At 43.7% G+C, this 17,598-nt stretch overlaps 1 protein-coding gene across 1 annotated transcript; it reads left to right on the top strand.

Annotated features, from left to right (window-relative positions):
• Positions 1–13,809: 13,809 nt before the first annotated feature.
• Positions 13,810–17,597, top strand: KLHL34 (kelch like family member 34). Its single transcript, XM_065860007.2, has one exon. It carries the CDS (start codon positions 14,679–14,681, stop codon positions 16,464–16,466), a length of 1,788 nt encoding a protein of 595 aa, XP_065716079.1. The 5' UTR covers positions 13,810–14,678; the 3' UTR covers positions 16,467–17,597.
• Position 17,598: the final 1 nt, after the last annotated feature.

Here is a 17,598-nt window from a genome sequence, read left to right on the forward strand (position 1 = left end):
TAATGATTGGATCTGATAATCTTAAAGGTCTTTTCCAACCTAAATGATTCTGTGATTCTATGATTCTGTTTGGACATGAGGAGCAGGATTCACATGTTTGCTTGGACACAAGGAGGATCCATATGAGTAGATGGACTCATCAAGTGCAGTGGGAGAACACAGGAGTCTTCAACTCCTAGACACTGAGAAGGGGAAGGTAGGAGTGACAGGCAGAAGGTGGCATAGGTGTAGATTTTGACTTCAAGAAACAAGGCAGGGAGCAAAAGTGATTCCAGGGCTACCAAGATCCCTGCTGCCATTTCAGTCCTTTCTCCTGCTCAAGTTTTCTAACAGGCAACTCAGCAGGGACACTGGAGCAGGTTCAGCAGGCTGGAGAATGGTACATACTGGGTGGATACATGACAGATGAATGGTTAGAAGAAGGACCTTTGGATCCTTACTGTTAGTGAACTCAGGAAACTACCTTGCTCCCTGCTCCCCACCAGCAGTTCAGGCGTGTGCTGAGGTGCTGATATGGAGATGCGGGGTGAGTAACAGCAGAAGCTGAGGCACTGAATGATTAGGGCTCTGTTTCTCAGTGTTGCCCTCACAGATACTGTGAAGGCTGGCTCTGGCCTGCTGTCTGTCTCTAGAACTGGGAAGATCAGGAGAATACCCAGATTCATGCTTCCCTACAGAAACCAGGAGAGGAAGAGGAATTCCTAACTTTACTGCACAGTAAAGTGGCAAATGCGCACACATACAATAATAAATAAAGCACTCTGTCCTGTGAAACACATAGTGTCCTTGTCCTCCCTCTTTCCATGACAGCCACATGTCACTGGAGCTGGGGTATGGTTTACCAGCCCTCTCGCTTTCACAATGTTCTCAGCGCTTCTCGCATACTTCCTGCATGCACATTCGTGTGCTCATCCTCCATTTTTATTGCTGGAGGTTAGTGAGGATAAATGAAAGCCTCCAATGCCACTTTCTATGGTCAGTTTAGATCTCTCAGATAATCTCCCGTGAGGTCACCCACCTCTTCTAAATGTCATGCATGCATGTGATCTGAAAGCCTTCACAGGCTGTCCTCAGGCCTGAATGACATCCCAGTGACTCAGGTACTAATATCTCCAAATGAGGCCATCTCTTAATTCCCCGCTTTGACTGTTTCTCCAATAAAATGTTGCTGCCAATCCTCACATTGAGAGCTATCAAATGGGGCAGTGCGAGGGTGGAGTTTTGTGAAGATCAGGAAAATGACACTGAAAATGGAACTACACAGTTGAAAAAAATCAGTTAACACCAAATTCATATAGTTGTTGTGGCATAAATGGAACATCTGGGCTTTTCCCTGGCCCTTGAGAAGAGAGGAATGCGCTCTGCCTATGCCCCATGTCCGGCTAGGCAAGTGAAAGCTGCATATGCCACAGTCATGACACTGACCTAAAACCAAGGGCTGGGTCATATTCTGATGCATCCATGTCACTGAAGCCAAGCTGGTTTGCACCAGAGTAACTTCCACTTGCAGCCTTGGAGAAAAGGAGGAAAGAGAGACACTTGGAAGAGTGTAAGCTGCAAGGGAGGAAAAAGAATGAACAGCATCCTTCACCCTGTGGGAGGGTGAATTTCATTTTCTGAATTGGTATTTCATATATAAAGAGCCCATGACTCACCAGTGCTCACCTGGAGAATAGCCTTAGCAGATCGTGGACTCTGGAGGAGCCTGGAGAAGAGTGTGATTCAGAAAAGCATCAGATGGGACTGAAGCCTCCCAAATCCCATCCTACTCAGGTGGCGGCAGGCCAAGGCAGCAGGGAGGGAGGACCAGTGACTTCCCTTTCCCTCCTCTTCCCTCTAGTGACAGCCAGGCTCTGCCAGCTTGGTCTCTCCCATGGTCGTTCCCATCCAAGCCTTCTCAGTTGGAGCTTCCTGCCCTGCTGTCCTGCAGGGAGCTACTCACATCCATGGAGAAGCAGCCAGAATGGCCAGGAGTTCTAGTCCTTCCTCACAAAACCCTCAGAGAGCTTCTTTAGTTTGGCTGTGTTTTCCACTGCAGAGTCATTCTGGCATGCTTGAGCAGTAAGTGAACCATCATGTTGGGGAAGGGATTTTGCACTCCAAGGTGACATGGTTATTTCAGGAAACGCACATGTATGTTGATGCAGAGGCATTATTCCACCAGAATTTGGCTCGTTGTGTCCCAGCATTCACACTGGTGTTGCATTACAAATCTTTACCAAAAGTAGCTTCCAGCTCTGAAAGTGGGCCTCTCACCTGCACCTGTATCAACTTGGTGCAGGACAGAATGAATTCAACAGAAGAACATGGCATTGTGACATTTTTACTTATTATTTTGGCTTACTGATATTTTACATGCTTTGCCCCTTCTCTTCAACAACAACAACAAAAAAACAACAACCAAAGGAAGGACACATCCAGAAACACAAATTCCTAATATCCTAATATCCAGAATAAGAACTATTTCTACTCTTTGAATTTCAGATAAGATAGAAAATTACCTACTTTGTTTCTGTGAGGCAGCGTAGAAGAAGATGAAATAACTCTGATGTTGGTAGTAGTGGAGTTCATTTCTGTACTACATCAGTCAGTTGTCAAAAATGTGTTCTTTATGGATTGATCTGAGTGGAAGTGCTCAAGTTGTGACATCCCCACGGAAGAGCTTTTTAAACAGTGGTGTTGTTGGGCATTGATCTTCCAATGGCTCTTTCTGTGAGGAGAGTCGCTAGTTTCAGGCAGACACTCTGCATGGCCTTTGTCCTGTACACTTTCAGCTTCCTGATAGGCTCAGTAAAATTTCCAGACACAGTAATTATGATGTCTCCAAAACATCACACATCAGCATGCAATCCAAGCTTTTTCGTATTTAAGGCTTTTGTTTTTCAGCAAAGCACTTCTATTTAGAAAATCACTTGTGTGAATTACCAAGGCCTGATAAGACACATGCCTTGTAGTTCAGAAGACTTTTTGATGGAGAGCTTATCTTGAGCAGAAGACCATAGAGTACAGCCCTCAGAGGGATTCAGAAGACCATCTAATCCATCTCCTTGCCTCCAAGCCCAAACAGCTACACTTGCCGAATTCCAGGTAGATTTGTAGGGAACATATGATTTAGAGCACACTTAAAAGATCCGTCCATGATGGCAACCATACAACCTCCCTAGGCAACCTATCCTAGCATTTTTTTATCTTTACTGTTAGAAATTTTCTCCTATTTAAAGGTGATATTATTGGCCTGCATAAATGTAATGTAAATGGGCGATATTAAGTGTGATATTTGTGCAGGAAACATACAACACTGAGTAGAGCAATCAAATTATAAAATGATGTCAATCCTATCAATTTCCATCCTGGGGGTGTTAAAGCAAGACCTGTATTTCCCAAGGTTTGATTAACCTGTGTGCAAGGGCATCTTAAGTGAGGGCCTTGGTCTCTTGTGATTCTTCTAGCTCAGATGATGATAATAAGGAGTCTTAAAAGAAAGTGAACTCGTTCTTGCTGAACTCAAGCAAGAGCTAAATGATCCCAGTCAGGAAAAGGACTGGTAGCTCCCAGCTATATAAAGCTTCACCTTCACTAATGCCTATACAGACCAAAGGCAAAACAAGGCAGAAAAGGAAGAGGAGACATGATGAGAAGTTTAAAAGTCAAACTCCAAACCACTGCACCAGGCAGAGGGTGTAGCTCAGAACACAGTTGCCTTCACAGGCAAGTGGTTCAGATGAGTATGAAAGCAATTGATGTTATTAGAAATTATGCAATTGAAATGAAAAGAGTTAGTGTGAAATAATCAGTGCACAAAATTTGATAAAACCTTCCCCAGTAATTCTCCTGGTTGAGATTTTTGGTAAGGATGAAATGAAAGGTAAGTATAAAAAGTAACTGCCAGAGAGCATTTCTTGCCTGAGTAGTTTTAAGAACTTGAGATGAGGCCAGTAGCTAAAATGAGTTAAAGCTTTTGTGGAGCTACAGGTTACTACATATAGTGGACTACATAGTGGACATAGCAGGGCTATAATAGTTTTGGAAAACCTAGACTTTGTTGTTTTTTGTTTTTTTTTTCTTACTTCAAACTTTTACCACTAATACCGATCCCAAGAAATACATTTTCTCTCTCCTCCATCCAGATTTATTATACAAGAAAGTAATTCTTACTTCCAAGCAGACAATTAGCATCTAACACATCAGCCCTCTTCAAATGGATAAGCAGAATGAAGGCATCTGTTATCATCACTGAATGCATAAGCTTTTAAAAATAACATGCTGAAGTGGGCCGAGAGGAGAAGAACCTTACTCCTCCATCCTTACACATAAGTCCCATAGTGATGCCTGCTTTTATGGCACTGCGGGCTTGTACAGGAAGCCAATATTAAATAGTTTAAGGTTGAATAGCTTGGCTCCCCTTGGAGGTGGCATCTGTAACCTTGAGAAGACTGTGTAAATCAGAAGCCGGTAAATATTTGTTTCTCAGAGAAACCCAAACAACTAAGAGCAACAAGTTTTATTGACAGCAGGGACTTAAAGCAGTGGCCTCATGGGAGGGGAGTTGACAGCACTTCCTGAGTGTTTCTAAAGTGCTTATTGCACAGAACCCTGTCCTGAACCAACTTGGACAGTTTCATGTCACCTTGATAACAGAATTGCTGTCACTAGGAAGGACATTGTCATGAGCAGCAATGACCATTATATGTTTTAGATGCCTGAAGGCACCCTAATGTATAACTGTTCTTTCTGCCTATGAAAATTCCCTTAACACTTTCGTTCCTGAAGTCTTTGCGATCCCTATTTATTCTCTCATTTGATCTTTTTAGTTGAGAATTTCAATGTATGGGAAACTATGAATGGCCTATAGGAACTGAGGTTCTCTGCAGTGCCTTTTTTCTGGAGGTTGTGGTAGTGTGTTGTAATTCTGGAGGCTGTGGAAATGTGGTATTTCTCCAGTAACTCTTTTCTGAAAACCTGAGGAAGAATCAGAAGTCCCCACCTGCCTAGCTGAAAAAAAAAAAAAATAATTTTTTATCATTTAATGAAAACATTTCCAGAGGGTGAGGCATAGGAAACAATCCTCAAACCTATCTGTTTCTGAAGTAACCCAAGTGAAATCAGCAATAGTGACAGCAAGGGCAGCCATGCAACACTGGTGGCTGAAGACTTTGCTCCCTCAAGAGTCAATGAAGGCTGCAGCACAGGAGCATCTGAGCAGTGATTATTGCTGCCCTTTCCCAGCCTGGCTCAGTAGGGCCTGCTAACCTCATACGGACTGCTGCTCTGTTAACAGGTTAAAAATAATACGTGACACGTAGAAACTCATCAGGTTCTCTTCTATAGCAGATGAGGGTCTCAATTGTAAAGGCTTTGATCATTAATGCAACCTTTATTGCAATAGGACCATTGGGAACTGAATATACCCCTGGTATGTAAGGCTAAAAAAATGAAGCTAAGACAGATGCTTTGGCCCACATGCTTCTCTATGCTCAGAATGTTGCATTTCTGCTTGTACCAGAGTTGATGGCGATATTCCTAGTAGCTTCAAAGGAATCAAAATCAGCCCCTATTTCCATACAACTCTGTAACTGTTAAACTGAAAGATATTTATTAGATCAAAAAGCTCATTTGAAGAAAATTGCAAAATATAAACCCCTGCAAAAAATCTGTCAGACTTTTAACAGCTGTTTTGTTTTGTTAAAGGCAAGTAAACTCACTTGGGGAGAAAAGAACAGGTGATTTTTATGGTGGTTGCTTTCATTTTCTTATTTTTTTATTTCTACTTATAGCCTCTTAATCATAGTCAGGAGGAGTAGTAATATCAGAGTGTGCAGTTTGTTTGCAAAGATACCTTGTTATTTTAAATCTACAGCTTGTTATTTTATGTGTTAGTGATGTTGGAAAGTATGGGAGAATATATACTTAATTAAATCTATCTTTTTTAAAAGCTTTCACTTAGTAATGGAAGTGCTGTACTAGCAGTGCACAGTACCTCCTTATATAGTGATGGGCTGGAAGTCTGCCTCAGGACTAGTTTGTGAAGTTAATACATAAATTTTGACATTTTTTTACAAGGCCCGTAGGCACATCCATATATTTCTGTGAGATAAATGGTGAGAGATTATCTACTCCTCTACATATAGGAACGTACTTACCTTTTTAAATCAGGTTTTCTCTGACCAGATTTGTCATTTCTATAGTGCAAATTAAGTAAATTTTGTTTGCAGTAACTTGTTTGTTGGACTATAGTTCAACAAAGAGGAAGACTGGAAGAGGCCAGAAGGTAGGAAAGCTGTGGTTGTACTCTGTCAAGATCATATAGTTTTTTGTGTTGGAAGGGACCTTCAGAGGTCATCTAGTCCAACCCCCTGCCATGAGCAGGGACATCTTTAACTAGATCAGGTTGTTAGGAGCTCCATCCAGCCTGGCCTGGAATGTTTCCAGGTATGGGGTATCTACCACTTCTCTGGGCAACCTGTTCCAGTATTTTACCACTCCCACTGTAAAAAATTTCTTCCTCATGTCTAGTCTGAATCTCCCTTTGTCCTGTTGTAACACACCCTTCCAAGTTGGCCAACTTTGGCCTAAACTACTGTATTACTATCATTGCACTACCTCCAGAAAGTACTAGCACTGTTGTTACTTGTAAGTTTAAAGAATTTAAAGCATGTACATTCACTTTTAATCTCCTGTTCAATGGTAGGATATAAAATTTACAACATTGTATGGTAGCTCCATATAACCACATTTCTCATTTAACTCCAGCTCTTATTCACATCCCTCCTTTTGAAGTGATCACTGTCAGGATAGGAAGAGGTTCCTAGACATGAGAGCTGCCTCTGCAAGCAGGGGAGAAGAATGCAACTGGACTAGTTTTGTGTGAGTGAGGATTCTGGATTTTCTGGAAGAAGTATGATAACCTGTTGAAACATCTTCCCCACCCTCACCCCAAAAGAGCACTGTCTCTTTACTGCAGGAGGAGTTTTTCCAGTTTTTCCACTTGAGAGGGCATCTCAAGCTGATCCACATGTCTCAGAAGGACATGTACTTACCCTGAGTCCATTGCTTTGTACCTCAACAAGACTGGAGCGGCCCGTCTATGGGCTGCTGACTTCTAATGTCAGACAAATTCCATGGTTCTGCTGAGAGACACCCAGTACCCCTGGGAGATGGGCCACCTGAGAGATCAACAGACAGATAAATCTTTGGAGTGTTGGAAAGTGGTTTGCTCTTAGCCATTTTGAACTTTCTGTTTTCCCTCAAAGGCTTTTGTGGGTTTCAGATCCATCTGCCTTATGCTTTTCTCTTTACTTGTCTACATTTCCATTTTTATTGGTGTGGCAGAAGAGCTAACATACAGCATCAAGTTTTCCACTTTAGGCAAAATCCAAAGGTCCCTTAAAAACTCTGCGATTGTACCAAGAAAATGATGCTGCACTCTCCTGCCAGGTGCATATCACTGGACTCAAACCATGGGCTATGCGTGTTCACTCCCTTCAGGAGTCATTTCTGTCAATCCTTGATCTAGGCAGATGAGGCCTAGATAAACTTCATGAAAAAAAAATCAGAATCTCTACAGCCTTTCAAGCTGGTTTAAGCAGACTGCGTGTTTTGTCTGGGCAGGCAAACCCTTGAACTTCCACAAAGAAGTCAATATTTGCAGTGTCACTGGCACAAGAACTCTAAAGTAAAAACTGATAAAAATGAGCTCGTAGTACATTACTTCTTGGAGAGTGCCCTGAGGATGGGGGGTTTGGCCCACCACTATCCACAGCTTACACACATGCCCAGTATGCATCCAGCTCCTACCAGGGGAAGAAGGGGAGATGACCAAAGCCATGGCGTGCAATAATTTTGTCCTGGAGAGGGAAACTTGACATATGCAGTCCAGTTCCTATAACTACCCTAGAAATTTCTTCCAGGAGTGGTATTTAGAGACTGTGTCTAGTCTGGAGGGAGACATCTCTTCCTATTTGGTAAGGCCACCAGTACCTTACACCACTATGGACTGGCTCTCAGCTCAGCCTGACAAATGATCAGTGAGGCTTGCTAGTCATGGACCATTCAGTAACTCAAGAAGATTAGGAGAGTGAATAAAACACATCCCATTAACGCCTTTGCCACACTCCACCATGGCTTTGCTCAGTCAGAAGTCATTAAGACAAAAAGCCCTCTACAAACTTAGTGGTTTGCTATCCATCATCCATCCCTCAGTACATGCAATTAATTCCAACTGCACTTCACTGAGTTTGAGGGCTTGGGTGTTCGTCCTTAGCTGTTCGTCCCACTCTCAAACGTGTGCTTGTGGGCAAATGAAATGGGATCAGCAGATGGAGGTGCAATCCCTTCAGTCTCAGGCTAAGCCAGACGGTTACAGACCATGGAGGGACTGAGTCCAGAGTCACTGGGTAACATGATAACAACAATGATGAAATAGTGTACAGATCCTAGGAACACATTTAGTGATCAATTGAGTGTGGACATCAGGTTCTCATTATTTCATAGAGTAACAGTGTTAAGAGCATCTGATTACACTGTAACCTTTACTTTGCTAAGCAACAGTCTATATCTCAGAGAACATTTGCTCGAATGTGAATTAGGGAATGGAAGGGGATGGAAAATGTGGAAAGCACCTTGATTTCAGAGAGACCTCTGCAGTCTGCAGCAAATTCTGTGAAGGTGCTTAGCTTTACTTCATCTATACAATGTTCTAATAGAGGGAACTGTCATTTTTGTTTTCTCCTCTGTGGTCCCAGAACAGTGGTTGTTCCTGACATTTCTATGCCTGTAAAAACAAATCCCAGTTCTGGTTATAAATAAATGCCTTAAGGGACCACTGCAATATGGGGAGCCAGTCTCCATTTCCTTATAATTTTCTTAGACCTGAGGTGTGGATCCCAGTTATATTGGTTTTGTACATGTATCACTAGGAGCACAGAAAACAGATCAGGGAGGACTGGGCTATCTGCAGCAGGAGCTGCTGGGCATATCCAACCACAGACAGAAGGGTAAGTCCCAGCTCTCCTGCCATTAGTGGTCATACAGTGTGAAACTGCAGCTTTTGACAGTAGATGCTCACAAAAAAATAAAGTTTGGGAATCCAGTTCAACAAACCACAAAGTCTCAGGCAGGCAGGTGGGCTTCGTGGGGGTCAGAAAAGCTCATTTTCTAGCCAGGGATCCTGCACATATGCAGAAGTGACCTGTGAGCAGAGCAGCTTCATCTAGGGCTACACATGCCCTCTCTGTGTGAAGTCAGCAGCCACCACGGTCTCTGAGCAGCTTTGAGTCGGATGCAGAGCAAAGGTCCCATGGGCAGGGACCACAGGTCCCTCTCTACCCCAACTACAGGATGGGCAGCGCTGGCTGCCCAGGGGGTGAAAAGCAACGTCTCGATGCAGAGCATCTCTGGTGCCACCAGACCATCACAGGAGCAGACAGACCCAAAGCAGCAGGTGAAAACTGCCCTCTGCTCTGAAGTGCTGTGAAGGCCATTAGTACATCTGCTCTTGTTAAAATACACATTTACCTTCGTTGTCCCAGAGCTGTGTTGCCTGACTCATCCCACTGCAGTTGCTCTGAAACGGGAACCCAAGTTAAAACTTTCCCAACTTGGTTTTTATTAACTGAGGAAGCTCACATCTAACCCACCGAGAGAACAATGGAAACCATAACAACATTGGTCTGCATGGGAGGAGAACAAAAGGGAACCTGAAAAAAAAGGAGAGAGGAAACAAATGAGGCACAGGCTGATTGAAAGACCATTATAATATTTCACGTTGCCTTTCACGGTTTGACACAGGATGTTTTATCACATCCATGTAGTTGACGCATAACCCAACTGAGACGTGGCACCCCCAACTCAGGTGTGCCAACTGTATTGCCTACTTTCTTCCTCTTTTTCCACAAAACCACAGAAAAGTGCCATGGCTGTGCAGACATGGCCTTGCAGGAGGCTTTGGTTGAGATCCCTGTGCTGACTGCTGACCACACCAAACCTCTCCTTCTCCCCAGTGGCAGGCAGAGGCTTGCACTCAGACAAAGCTTCTTGCCAGCATCATCCCTGGACACAGATGCCTCGTAGGTGGCAGGCGGATGGATACAGTGTGCTGAGGGTTCGCACATTCCTGCAAGGGGCTGGGGAATGAGCTGCCCTGTACTGATTTCCTGCTCCCCCAGCTCACAGGGGGTCAAAGTGTCCAGTGGGCATCTCCATCTCCTTCACCCCCAGCCAGTGCTTAAAGCCAAGTGAGTCCCCAGCCTCACCCAGCCAAAACAGAAACCTCACAGTCTCAACCCACCTCATCCAAGCTGGTAACTTTCTCCTGCAGTTTTATACACAGACATGATCTCACCATACATTGCTTTTGAGCTGCAAGAAAATTTCTCCCTCTTGCTGTTTTAAAGACTCCCTTCCTGAGCTAAACATCCTTTGCTTTAAACAGGCAGGGTGACTCAAATACTATTGTGGATGGTTATTCAAGGATGAAGTACAGACTCTGGTCTAATGATTTTTACAAGACAACTTAAATCAATATGAACTTTCTGATTAGTGGTTTCTAGAAAACCTATATGCTACATCATCCCTATTACATTCAGCATTTGACTTCCTTTTGCTATATTTGTTCATGTGGGAGATTATCAAATATCTGAAGTGTTTGTTGTCCTCTGGACTGCACTGATTTCTTCTGGAATGAAGTGTAGCTTAGAAATTCTCCGCTGTGGATTTTTGTAATGAATATTTTACAGTAAGCCACTTGTTACTAATGAGCATAATTTTACTTGTACAACTCATTTTATAACCTTTACTCTTAAAAAATAATTGGGAAAATTTACAATGGTGATTGAAGTGTTTATTAACCAATGCCCTACTTGCAAGATTACACTGAACACAGCATTGCAATTCAGGACATTTTTTAGCTTTATATAGGCAAAAAAAGAACTGCAAGTGTGGAAGCCTACATTTTTCACAGCATTCTTCTGAATATTCTTTTTATATTGCAGACTATCTAGTATATCACTGATTTCAACAGAAAATACACTGAAATCAAAATCTCATTTAAAGTCTTCATGATGCACATGATTAAAAAGGTGTTATCTATTCCCAGCAAATCACATATCACTGAAACACTAATGTTTCCCTAATTTTAAGCACCACGTAGTGAGTCAAACATTAGATCTGATCTTCCAAACTACAGCTGAGAAAAATAAGATCATGGCTTGACTGCATCCCATCTAGTGCTAGGTCTATTCCTGAGATTCATAACCTAGCTGTTCAGTCACTGCCTGTTCTCTTGCTAATGGACATTAAATATTCCTCCGAAGGTGACAAAGACCCTAGCTCCATCTGGAGATAATCGGTCTGTTGACAAAGCAGGGTACTGGCTGAGTAGGCTCCCTAGTTGTTAGACAAAGCTAACTGCCTAAAAGCACAGACAGGAGAAACCTCATTTTGATAAATATATGTATATATATTATTATTATTTTCCAGAGAAAGGAACTGGAAAGGATTTGGCTTTATTTCAACTTTAAGTGGAAGAAAAGACATCTCCAGGCAAATAAATAGCTTTATAAGGATCATGATTCTTGCTATTTCTATTTGCCAGCTTGCCATGAAGATGAAGTAGGTCTGAGAGAGAACTGCACAGTAAAACAGCATATAATTAGAGGACCTGCTTATCTGGCTCTGGTATTAAATTAGTTCAGCTGAATCAGTACCGGATCCTGTGGCAACACACTGTAGTCGACTGGCAACTGAGCCACATGAACTGCAGTCAATGTGCAGAATTCATTGGGAGAGCAATTGGTGCACAACCAGTTGGGTTAATGCTGCATCTCTCTGGGCACAGGAACATTCAGACTGAGCCTCATTTGGCCTCTCTGAAGTTACAGGGCTTGCGGTTGGTGCTGTGCTGGTACTACACAAGTGCCAGCAAAAGTGGCACAAACCTGGCACTGCCAGGCCTGGCCTTGCTGAGGGAGAGAAAAAGCCGTGTTGTCTTTGCTGGGGAGTGCATTGCTTAACATGGGGAGTGTGATTTTTCTGCTGCTGATAATAATCATCATTGCCAAAGACACATCTGTGACTCTTTTCTGATACATCTGGATCTGGGGGAAATAGGATTTCATTAATTATGTGTCCTCAGTCCCAGCTTCTGTGGCTTACCACCATACACAAAACACTTTACCAGTGCTGGGGGACTACTGGCCGTGGCTCAATGACAGAAGATCAGTCTAGTTTCTGTGTGTCAGGTGGGTGTCACATGCCAAATGTGTCTCCCGATGGTGGATCCTCAACCAGTGGCTTGCTCTTGGCCTCTGCTGTACTCTAGGTTGGGGCATTACATCTGCCTGGGGAGCCACACAGTGCGGGAGGCTGAGGACCTAATTTGGGCTGCAGAGACCTCTCTGCTGTTTTATTTTTGGATTTTTTGGATTTCCCCCATTCCCCTTGCTTATGTCAGAACAGCTTCAGAAAAGCTCCTCAAACTCACTCCTGCACTGAAGGCTCAGCCTCCCTGCTCCCCTGTGCTCAGTGCTTGCTCTCATGGGGAAAGTGTGATGTTGTAGTGCCCGGCTTGCTGTTCCAAAACAGTCAAGGTTTATGTGCACCTCATGTTATTGAAACCTTGTACCTTATGGGTTTAAACTGGGGAAAACAATACCTTTAGGAGGAACAACTTTTAAGGCCTGGTCTCCCATCACCAGCATACCTGAATGTCAAGGGGTTACAGAGATGCCTGGTCTCCGATTTGTGCAGAACAGGAAAAGCATCAGATCAGGAGTTTCAACTCAATGGCAGAACAAACAACATCTGAAATGCTTTAGAGTTGCCCCAACATGGACATAAGCAAAACCACTGGAAAAGAGAAACAAGGCATCCCTTTCCTCCTTCATCCTCACTGCCCATACATGTTATTTTGCTAGCAAGGGGGAAGACTTTTTAGCAAGATTTGTGGGCTATAATGTCAAGACAGAAAGCTGGTTCAACCAGGAAATCAATTTTCAGAACTATACAGCAACAAAGAATGATGTTTTTGAAGCCCTTCCCCACAAACAGAGCAGAGCATGTGTAGGTATCAGTCTACATATTAAAACGGTTTAAGCACACTGGAACAGTTGCTCAGCATGCACGATCCATATTAGGATCCAGTCAGTTCCCAAACACCCCTCAATTACAGGGGTGACCTGGAATTTTATGACATCACATAGATAATTATAAACAATACAGTAAAAAGGCTTTACCTTGGGCTTGAGTAAAAGGTGAAATTTTTCAGTCCTGCAGGAACCTCTTCTGGCCTCAAGTCTGCTGGCTCATGATGCAGCAAAGTGGTCTGGCATTTATCAACCCTGTCAAGGTTTGAAAGTCCTGAGCATGTTTGACCTAGAAAGAAAGGTGTCAGGAAGAGATTCCTGAAGACCTCCACCCAGTTATGCAGGGGGAAAAAAAAAAAGCAAAAAAAAAAGCGAGCTTTAAGAGGTCAGGATGTGTAGCCTGCCCAAAGCTACTATTCCTGGTAGAAATTAGATCCTGAAGGGCTCAGGTGAAAATCAGGGATAATCCCTTTGTACGTGCTTCTAACTGGGACAAAGTGAAAGTGAGAAAACTGAGCGAGTCAGCTCCAGCCCATTCTCAGGGGCTCTGGGTTTGTTCTCAGCTGGTAACCAAGAGTGCAATTATGTAAAACCTCCTCTATAAACAGATTTCAGTTTATTATGGCCAAACTGGGGGAATCTATTTTTGTCCCTGCCCTGTGTGAATGTGTTACCCTTGTGATTTCCAGCCAGGTCATTCCAAGTCAGCTGCTTTGGCTGTGGCTGTCAGTGGAAGCTCCTTCATCTGCCCGGTCCCTGGCCCCTCTGCTCGCCCGCCTGTAGTCGGCTCCGGGGCAGGGGGGACAAGGGGATGTGCCTGCGACTATTCTGGTAGCTGTGAGCTATGGTGGTGTCATGTGAAGCAAAGAGCCCAGAAATGCGTGTCAAATCAAACCAGTGACTAATCCTGATATTTTGGTTGTCTTACTGCCTGCCAGGCAAAGATTTATGGTCTTAGAAAATCTTCATGCAATAATCCCTGGCTGCTGATTTGATCTTCAGCTGAGGTTTCCTACAAGAGTGTGAAAAGAGGACGAAAAGAGGACTGCTGTTCCAGGAGTGGCAAAGTCTGACTTTATCTGAGTTGGAACTACAAATAAGTAAGGAGAAAAGCCAGCACTTCCTTCTCATCTGTGTGTGTGCTCGGAGCCATGCGCTGGCAGCCAGAGAGGATCTATTTGATCTGCCTGCGGAGCAAGAAGGGTCGAGGGCAACGGCTGAGCAGACACAAAGTGTCATTTGTTGGGATTGTCGTCTAGCTCCCTCATCTGTCACCTGATGGCCAGCCAAGCAAGTGCTCAGCACAACCGTGGACCATTCATTCTTGTACAAGCGACGGAGGCTCAAAAAGTAAGCATTCTACAGCTGTTACGATATTCAGCTGTTTTCTCTATGAAGGAATGCATTGAATTCACTACAAATTTACTAACTGTCCCCCTACGCCAGGCAAGAGACTGATTTTTTTTTGGTTGGGCTTTTCTCTAACAGCTGGAGGTCTTCTGGGGATTCGAGCAATGGCTGTTGAGTAGGGCAGCTGTTTCAATATCTAAGTGCATTTTAGCTTGAATAACTCAAGGGGAAAGAATTGCGTTGCCTACCATGAGTTACTTCCTCTCCTACTGCAAAGCACACTGTACCACCGTGCTCGCCCAGTACCAGAACCTGAGATCAGAGGGATTTCTGTGTGATATTTTGCTGAAAGTGAAGGAGAATGAGTTTCCTGCACACAAGTCCTTGTTGGCATGCTCGAGCGACTATTTCCGAGCCCTGTTCAAAAGTTATACCCAAGAGTCCAAAGCCAGTGTAATTCATCTGCAAGTTGTCTCACCTGCTGGTCTCCAGCATGTCCTGGATTTCATTTACACTTCCTTGTTGCCCCTTTCCTTTGAAAGCCTGGAGGATACCTTGGAAGCTGCAAGCTACTTGCAAGTGACTGATGCTATTGGCTTGTGCAATCAGTACTTAGTTAACAATCTTGCCCTGGAAAACTGCTGCTTCTCCGCCAATGTGGCCAGGAAGTTCTACCTGCCGGATGCCTTAGCAGCAACAGAAAAATACATTGTCAATAATTTCTGGAAGCTGCTGGACTTGGATTTGACAGGACTGCTCGAGCTGAACTTCAGGTCTTTGCTAGCAGTGGTTGAATCACCAGATCTGCCCATGGTGAGAGAAACTCGTTTGCTTAATCTTGTGCTACTGTGGCTGAAGCAGGATAAATCCAGGCTAGCTCACACAAGCAGCCTTTTAGAGCACATAAGATATGGCCTCATCCCGGTGGAAGAGCTGAGAAGAACCTACACACAGTCAGAAGTGCCCCTCTCTGCAGGTATTAAGTGCTTGATCATTAAGGCAATTAATTACCATACATATTTTTTCAAGCAGCCTGTCCTGCAGGACAAGTCCACCACGCTGAGGAACCAGAAAACCCAGATCATTCTGCTGGGGGGAGGGACAGCAAGCGGCGGGCTTGTCACTGATGTGGTGGCCTTTGATGTTTACAATCACAAATGGCGAGCTCTCACACAGGTGCGGGACAGGGTGCAGAACCACAGCGTGTGCGTAGTGGGGAACTTCCTCTACGTCTTGGGTGGGGAAATAGAAGGTGGTTCCCCAGGTGAAGCTAAAACCAACAAGGTCTTATCAGTTACGAACAAGGTCCATCGTTATGATCCAAGATTTAACACGTGGACCCAAATCATGTCTATGCTGGAAAAGAGAAGCCAGTTTTCTTGTTGTGTCCTAGGCAATGATATTTTTGCCATTGGTGGAAGGGGTGAGGATGGGTTGCTGCATTCATCTGTGGAAATCTACAACATTGGCAGAGACAGATGGACGAAGGCCAGGGAATTGCCACACAAAATACATGGCCATGCCAGTGCCATTTGCAAGAATACTATATACATCTGTGGGGGCAAGTATTCAGACTCAGCCAGCACAAGCAAGGACTTATATTCTCTGAGCTCCCTTGAAGGGCAGTGGATGAAACAAGCACCCATGAGCATTGCTCGGTTTGGGCATCAGATGGCAACAATCAGAGAATCCATATTCACCTTTTTAGGACTATATGAACCCTTCTCTGAAATAGAAAGATACGACCCTGATCTAAACCAATGGACTCGGTTAAGACCACTGACCTATGATCGATTCTGCTATGGTCTGGCAGTGGTAGAGGAAACGGCTCTTCTTATTGGGGGAAAGAAATGGCAAAACTCACGGGAAGTCCCCACACAAGACGTGGTTGGCTATGACATTGACAATGATGGCTGGGAGGAGATCTGCAAAGCCCCCTTGCCTTGGTGTGGGCTGCAGTGTGCGGTGCTGCAACTCTCCGAACTGGCCGATGACCAAGACAGTGAGAACCAGCAGAAGAGGCCACCGAACTGCTGAGCTAACACTCTGCGGAGTAATCATCCCAGGAGATGAACCAGCAGGGTAGTCCTGGAGAAGAAGAAAGTTGCAATGGCACTGGATGTGACAGAGTGGAGGTTTTGCTTTGATAAGCCAAAGGCTTGGTGGAAAAGGGCAAGAAAGTCTGGCTCCAGCATGGGAAAAGGCAGTGGGAGTTACAGAGCCAGAGGCTGATCTCACTGAGGAAAGATGTAGCAAGTAGCATGCCTAGATGAGCGAGAATGGTAATCCTTAACTTTTGAAGAATAATACCTAGATAGCAATTAATTAGTGTTGCAAGTCAGATTTTTCAAAGGTTAAAAAATATAATCAATCTTTTCTGTTTTCTTAAGCAGAGGTAATTTTCCCAGCTGGTAAGTGCTATTGAATTTTTATGCTATGGCTATGCAAAATGAAAGTGAGCTGTATAAAGACTAGAAAATTGATGACTACGAGAACTAATAATAAGTACTGCCAAAGAAAAGGTATTATTTAATATGTTACATACCAGGCAAGAATGTTTAGCTAACCAGCATGAAATTACTGGACAGAATGCACGGATTTTTTGATATGTAAGAAAAAAGTTAAAACAGTGACTGCTTGATAGAAGCCATTTCTCTGTGAGCAGCCTTTGTTGTAGCGTGCCTTTCAGATGCTTATTTTGCATTATTTTAAAGACACACACTACTGGTACAGTACATTTCTGTTGTATCCAAACCTTGTGTTAGTTAGATGGCCAGAGATGTAAGGGTATACTTATCATTACACTTTAAGAAAAATGTTACAGGAGTTACTGTAATTAATTCTTTGTCACTTACCTTGGTAGCATACACAGCTTTATCACACCTGTTCATAACACTAAAACTGTTCATAGTTCTTGAACTGGTACATGAGCGAATCCCGCAGTCAAAAAAGGTTTACTTTTTTCAAAGAGTACGATGGGGAGGGGGTAACTGAAGTCTATTTAGTGTCTGTCTACATACAAACCAGCAACAGTCTCACTTTTTGGCCGTGTTGGCAGAGTTTGAGGGCATAGATTATGGGGGTACTTCAAGGTATGTGGATCTGTGAAATGCAGGCATAATAATGGTCAGATGGTGGAGAATAATTTTGATATGGAGTAAATTTAATC

This window comes from Patagioenas fasciata, chromosome 1 (assembly GCF_037038585.1).
Source record: "Patagioenas fasciata isolate bPatFas1 chromosome 1, bPatFas1.hap1, whole genome shotgun sequence".
In the NCBI taxonomy this organism is placed as follows: domain Eukaryota; kingdom Metazoa; phylum Chordata; class Aves; order Columbiformes; family Columbidae; genus Patagioenas; species Patagioenas fasciata.